Genomic DNA, 7,169 nt, shown 5'->3' on the forward strand with positions numbered 1-7,169 from the left:
GAGGGGGCTGCAGGGGAGGGACGAAGCGGGGCGATGGGGCGCCCTGAGGAGACGGGGTGTGAGGGCAGCCGTGAGGAGATGGGGCGTCGTGAGCGGGCAAGCAAGGAGATGAGGTGTGAGGGAGCAGTGCATAAAGCGCCCAGATCAGTCAGTTTTTCTAGGAGAAGGCTGGTGCCAGTGCAGGTGTGTGACTCTTTGCCCTGGGCCTTGTGATCCTGTGCAGCCCAGGCTGTCACGTTGAAGTAGGTGGTGTAGGTGGGAGCTGGTGCTGGGAAGAGCGAGGTGCCGGCTGCCTGGCAACTTCTGCATGGAGAGTGGAGGCGCATCAGCAAAGTGTCCCCATTGCTGTGCCCTTCAGAGAGGGGGTGACCCAGACCCTGTCCCCCATGGGATCAGCGATGTCCTGGTGCAGGCACAGGAACTTCCCCCCAGAAACCGGGACTGTTGGAGCTGTGCAAAGCACATGAGCAAGAAGTGATCCTAGACAGCACGAGGTCGGGAGCAGCCACGGTGCACAGCTCTCCTGACTCCCTGCTTTATAACTCAGCCCCAGCTCCTCCTTCAGACGCCCTTTCTGAGCCCTGGCTGTGGGGAATCTGCAGTGTCAGAGCCAGGATCCAGCCGTGTGTTGGATGCTGGGGGCTGTGTGGGCTCAGCGGTTGCACCACCAGCACCTGTGAACCGTGGCAGTACCTTGTCTTTGCTGCTCCTTTCTTGATTTCTGTCTGAGCACTCATCCTCATACAGAAATGGGTCACACATTCAGCCTCTTTGTTTATTTTCCTGATGAAACAAGAGCACAGGAACATTTGCAGGGAATCACAACCCAGATCTGTCAAGCACACAGAAATGAGGAGAAACCCAGGAGAAAGAGGGAGAGGATGGGGTAAGGTTTCCTCTTGCATACTCAGCTTCTGGGCAAAGTTTCCAGAGCCAGAGGTTGTGCCCGTTGCTTCCTGCTCAGCAGAGACCCATCGGCTGCTGGGAGTTTGTCCATTTCTTTGTGAACTGGTGTGTTCATTTGGTCTCCATAGTTTCCTGAGGCAGTGAGCGCTGCAGCTTTAGAAATGTGTTGTGTGAAGAAACATTTCCTTTTATCTGTTCCAAGCCCACTGCTGGGTGATGGCATACAGCACCCTCAGCTGCGCGTTCCAAGAGGCGGAGAGTTGTTCCCTTTCCTCTTTCTCCAGGTTACTCATGATTTTATACACCTCCATCATCCCCCAGCCCCAGCTTTCTCTTTTCTGTGCAGAAGAGCTGTAGCTTTAAAACATTTACCTGATTAACGAACCATATTAACAGCATGTTGGTTTATTATAGATTTTAAAATAATCACTTCCAGTAGGACTCCTTGTTACAATAAACAGGCTGTTCAGAGTAGACACAGTGCATTCTTGTAGAGAGTCAATGACAGCATGTTGAAGTTAAAACCCCGCAGAAATACACAGAGAAAGAGGTTCCATTTTATTTAAAACTTCTTTCCCCAAATTCATAGCCCCCCGGTCTCTGATTTCTGTGTGATGTTCCCAGACGTCACTGTCCTGATATTTGCACAGCAGCCGTCGATACTCATCGTGCTCAAAGTTCCCTTCCATCAAGTTCCCTTCATTTGCTTGCTAGGAACCAAGTAACTTTCAGATTTGCAATTAAGTGCAAGATTTCAGCAGGTTATGGTACTTCTGATGTTCCATTTCCCCAAATCTCTCTTGTGCTTGTCTTTTTTATTATTTTATTTTATTATTTTATATTTTTATTGGCTTGTCTTCTATCGAGTGTAAATAAATGGTGTAAATGTGCTTGTCAAAAGAGGCAAAATAATCCTGGATGTCATCCTAGAAGAGCTGTCATCTAGAATAAAATAGCATATTTATTTTTCAGGTAGATTTTGGGGAGAAGCAGCCTAAGCTGAAGCACACAGGTGACACACAGCTGTATCGTCGTAGTGAACAGCGCTGGAGACGCGTTAAGTTTCCAGTGACATTAAAGGAAAATAACATTGCAGAAGTCAGTTGGGGTGCAGATGGTCCATGCATTGTCCTCAAGGGTACAGAGCCGACTCGGCTGCAGCAAGTCCTGGCAGGATCCGTGTCAGGGTGGTGTTGGTTTTAACAAGTGCAGACCTGCTTGCCTATCTCTTCAACTCTTTCTCTGTAAATAGTAACAGCTTGTTTGTTTGTGTGTCAAGTTGTTTCCTGGCTTAGGCAGCAACTTGGTGGTTGTCAAAGATGTCGTGAGGCTGTGTTTCATCAGTAATAAATGTAGGGCCTGATAAATTATCATTCTGTACAGTAAATACCGTGTAAACAAAGGGCTTTTTGTGGCCAGGAGCCATGGGGCTGGATGCAGAGAGTGGAGACACCCTGTCTGATCCCGAGTGCATTGGAAAGGCTGGAAATAGGTGGAAACACAGCAAGTCACAGAATCACAAAATCACAGACCGTTAGGGATTGGAAGGGACCTCCAAAGCTCATCCAGTCCAATCCCCCTGCCGGAGCAGGAACACCCAGATGAGGTTACACAGGAAGGCGTCCAGGCGGGTTTTGAATGTCTGCAGAGAAGGAGACTCCACAACCTCTCTGGGCAGCCTGGTCCATGCTCTGTCACCCTCACTGAGAAGAAGTTTCTTCTCAAATTGAAGTGGAACCTCCTGTGTTCCAGCTTGTGTCCATGTAAACCCGTCAGTGCTGGCTGTTTCCAGGAGTGTTTATTGTCTTCCTGTGGAGCCTGAGAGGGTTTTAGCTCTGATATTGCAAAGAAGATGAGAGAAAAATACAACACAGAGCAGTGTTTGTATATGAAGCAGAAAAGAACCCCTGTCATCACTGTGATTAGGAGCTGTGGCAGACAAATCTTACATGTGCATAATTTCCATTTCAGAAAGCCCAGGGAACCTCTCCCGAGCAGGATTTACCTGGATCCCTACTTTCCCGTGCAGCAGCTCTGCAGAGGGGCAGCTCAGACGTGCCAGCCCCGGCGCTTTCTGAAGTGTGCTGCAAGGCTGCGTCCCTTCCTGCGGTCTGTTCCACCCTTCCTGGGAGAATCGCAGCCGTTGCTGGGATCTCAGCGGTCTTGCAGGCCATTCTCTGTATCTGATCATCTTCTGCAAAGTGGATCGGGAAATTATGAGAAGGGAGATACTGCTAGATCAGATGTTTTACGCGGTGTGGGCAGGAGACCCAGCCCTGCAGAGGGATTGAAGGAACGAGATGTGGATGTGGTAGGAGATGTTGTTTAGAAAGATCCCCTGCTAACGGGGATCCTGTGTGTTGGTGTATGGACTGGGTGTAGTTTGGGTTTGGTATCATGTCCCCCAGAGGCAGGGAGTTCCCTGGAAAGTCTCTGTAAGGAATCTGAACAGTGCCCGGCTGACACTGAGGTGTGCTGGGGGTCTTGTACTGAACTCTTTGCTCCAGCTCAGTGGTTAACCCCGGGATTCAAGCTGTGGATTTCAGGAATCCTCACCTCAGGGTTAACTGTGCTTCTCCAGGCAGCTCCTTTCCTCCCTTGAGGCCCCAAGCAGTTTTCTTCAGTCTGGACTCTCTGCTTCCTTCTCCTTTGCAGGCTTTTCCAGATGGCTCCGAGGCGTGTTAGGAAATGGAGTGAGTGTAGCTCCCAGGGAATGCCCTTTCCAGCCTCCTTGCTTAGAAACGTGTTTCAGGCAGAGCCTCATGGATACAGGTCCCTGCAAGCAGAGGGGGGGGAAGAAAATACACCTGAAAAGAAATAACATTCCTGAGCTGGGGCTGACTTTTCTTTGTTTCCTTTTCTAAACACTGCTGTGCCCCTTGGTTCAAGCCCTCTCCCAGCCCTCCCCAGAATGTGGGCAAAGAATGGGAAATGAGAAGCTCCAGTAATGTCCACTCTCACCTCTTGCAAGGGGCATTTGGATGCTGTGCTCAGGCTTTCTGCGTGGTAGGGAGCTCTGTGAGCTCCCCACGAGTGGCAGCCCTTCCTTCCCACATGAAGTGGATTGAGAGGAAGAAGTGGCAATAAAAATCCTCCAAATGAACCCATCCAGGTTCTGACAATGAGCCGGGGAAGCTGACACCGTGTGCTTTACTTCTCTTTGTCAGAGGAGGTCTTGGTTTCTCCTCAACGCGTGTTTGGCTGCTGCGGGCTCTCACTGAGTGATTTCCCAAGCTGTTCTCTGCAGAGAGCTGCTTTTCATTGCTCTGCACTCAAAGGCTGGCTGTGTGCAATAAGAGGGCTGCTGGAGTTGCTGTGGGCACCAGGGTGAATTCTTTATCTGTGAGCATCTTTTCTAAGAGGCACTCGCTGAAGCCAGGCTGATTCCTTGCCCATGGTCAGTTCCTAAAATAACACCACCACAGGCTGAGGTGCTTTTTCACATCGTGCTGTGCTTGTATAACAGGTTTCAGCTCAAGGAATTGAGACCCTTATGGGTAAAAGCACTGTCCCCCCCACTTCCCATAACCAGTGCATCCACACTGTGTTTCAGCAACTGAAGCACCCCAACCTGGTGAACCTGCTGGAAGTGTTCAGGAGGAAGCGGAGGCTGCATCTGGTCTTCGAATACTGCGACCACACGGTTCTCCATGAGCTGGACAAGCACCCCCAGGGGTGAGTGGCTTTGAGCAAAGGAGGCGGGGGGTGTCTGCAGGGTTTTCAGAGGGATTTAATTAATTGCAGAAGAAGTTTCTCAGCCCAGTGCCCAGGACTTGTTTGAGTTACTGTGGTTTAGCAATGACATCCAGAAGAATTGCATACAAGTCTACCCGTGCTCCTGTGCAGGACTGCTCACCAAGGAGACGAGCACTGAGCCTGAGTGTTCTGGTGAGCTTTGGCAGGCTTGGCAGCAGCAAACCCGAGTGGGTTGGGAGGATCTGGGGTCTCGCTGCGAAGAGGTTAGGGCTGCTGGGGGGGTGGGCTTGGGGCACGCAGCCTGCCTTCCTGCTGCCCCCCAAGTGTGGTGCACGTCACTGCGGGGGCTGTGTGGACAGCAGTGTCACTGAGCACCCAAAAATGCAGTGTGTAGGGATGCTGCTGATGACCCACAGGACAGACCAGCAACCTCCAGCCACGCAGCTGCACTCAGGAGTGTGTGTTGGTTGGCAGGAGCTGTGCCTGCACCTCAGGGAACTCCCAGGTCAGACACCCGCTGCTTCAAACAGGCGCTCGCACAACGGACAGAAGGAGCATTCTCCAGGAGAGGACTTTTTCCTTTGGCACATTATAGATGGCACTCCCACTAAATACATCGTCCCTAATTGCTCACAGTGACTTGGTGCTGTGGAAGTGCTAAGCTGAAGTTCATAAATCATTTGACAGGCCTGGAGCTCAATGAGTTGCCTGCAGGAGACGAATTAGGGGTTGAGTAAACAGGAGCCTGTTACTCTCTTTTCTCCCTGATGTGGAGCTCTAGAAGGAAAACAGAGCACACTGATAGCAGACGGGTTTGTGAGCTGGTGAGCAGCTTTCACCCCAGTTTGAACCTGTTCACCTGGAATCAGAGGAGAGGATGGATAACCCTCTTTGAAGAAAATAGGTCACGTTTGCTATCTGTTCCTCAGAACAACTCCAGTGTGAACGTACACGTAACGCCTGGCTGCATGCTTGGCTTTTGATCTTTGCCACGGCAGATGGTGGAGTCTTTTGTGGTCAGGGTGAAGATGGATGGGCACACGCCTCTTTGCACTGTGTTTCCAGGTCGCGTGGCCAACGCCATCCCCTTGTCAGCTGTCAGTGCAGCACTCTTCATTCTGGGATGGTTCTGCAGGGAACTCCAGCGTTGCAACCGCGGTGTCAGCACAGGACCTTGAACGCTGGCAGCAGAATGTGCCTTAAAGAAAAAGCCAGGCTTCCTGTGTGTTGTTTTGGTTTAGTTTTGGCTTGTTTTGTGTTTGGGGTTTTTTTTTGTCTTTGAATCAGAAGCTTTTCAGCATTAAACACATGAAATAAAATTGGATTTCAGCTAGAAAGTGCCAAGTTTGTCACCTCTGCCTTTCCTGGGATAGTTGAAGACCATTACAGAGACCCAAGGAAGCTCAAGAACTGTTGTATGGTAACTGAAAGAGCAGACAGGAGGCTGGATCTTCACCAGAGGTTTTCTTTCCCTGAAGTGTTTCCCAGCTGTTGGAGGGAAGGAGAGGAGCTGCAAACCAAAGCAGAGCTTTGTACTCTTGTAGGAACATCAAACAGCCTCCACCAGCAGCACCCCAGCGTGACTGCTTTCCTGCAGTGGAAGATCAATGAGCTGAGGGTTATGATGTATGTATTGCATGAAAATGCACCAGGTGGGGTGTTTTTTTTGAGTTTTCTCCTTGGTTCCTGACCAGGTTTTGCTCAGAGATCCCTGTACAACGTTAGCACTCAAAGGCCTCCTCTTCCTTTTTCCTGTAACAGTGAAATTATGTTTAATGGCCAAAATGAAAATGTGCTTTTTTAAAACAGAGTGCCGGAGCATCTAGTGAAGAGCATAACCTGGCAGACCCTCCAGGCTGTGAACTTCTGCCACAAACACAATGTAAGTCCCCAGAACAGCACTAATGATGGCGGTAACGCGTCTTTGGAGGAAGGGGAGACTCTGTGGCCACTTTCCTGATTACTGAGCTTTCATGGGACTAAGTAGAAAGCAGTGGAGATGCTTTAAGAAGCAGGGAAGGAAAGGAGCCTTTTGGAGAAGTTCATTAGGCAAACTTAGCTGTAATTGTCTTTGTTTATCTGCCAGTGTTTGAGATTTAAGAGTTGGGCAGGAGATCAGTCTGGAATGGGTGTTTTGTCTTTGCTGGGAGAATTATGTCCAGTTGAGCCACAGGAACTTGGCCATGGGGCTGTCCTGCTTCCAGAATTTGTTGTTTTGCTTCTTTTTTAATGTTCCCCCCACTCAGACTGAAAGATTTAATGGAGTTTTAAAGCAGAGGGAACAAAGAGATGCTGCAGTCTGACCTGCTGTAGGTCACAGGTAATGAGGTTTTATGCAGCTGCCCTTTTTGGAAGTCCATGACGCTGCTTTAGCAAGCAGCATTTCAGTCCTCAGCAGCAGACACAGTAATTTACCACCAGCTTAGCTAGGACAAGTCCAAGGTGTTTGCACTGAGGTGGTGGCAGGAGAACAACAATGTGAGCTACAGCTCAATGATTTCAGTAGAGCACACCATAGGCAGAAGAAATGAAGGTCTCTGCTAGTTTTGGCAGCAGAAACTCTTTCC

At 49.8% G+C, this 7,169-nt stretch overlaps 1 protein-coding gene across 1 annotated transcript in view; it reads left to right on the forward strand.

Annotated features, from left to right (window-relative positions):
- Window positions 1–4,459: 4,459 nt before the first annotated feature.
- CDKL1 (cyclin-dependent kinase-like 1 (CDC2-related kinase)) overlaps window positions 4,460–7,169 on the forward strand; it is a gene marked incomplete at its 5' end in the record, with an annotated part of 8,298 nt that continues 5,588 nt past the window's right edge. The window contains 2 exons of the mRNA XM_010190870.1: window positions 4,460–4,581; window positions 6,412–6,484. Coding sequence (XP_010189172.1) covers window positions 4,460–4,581; window positions 6,412–6,484 — 195 coding nt within the window. The remainder of the gene's footprint in view (window positions 4,582–6,411; window positions 6,485–7,169) is intronic.

The sequence above is a fragment of the Mesitornis unicolor genome, unplaced genomic scaffold (assembly GCF_000695765.1).
Source record: "Mesitornis unicolor isolate BGI_N332 unplaced genomic scaffold, ASM69576v1 scaffold25840, whole genome shotgun sequence".
Lineage (NCBI taxonomy): Eukaryota > Metazoa > Chordata > Aves > Mesitornithiformes > Mesitornithidae > Mesitornis > Mesitornis unicolor.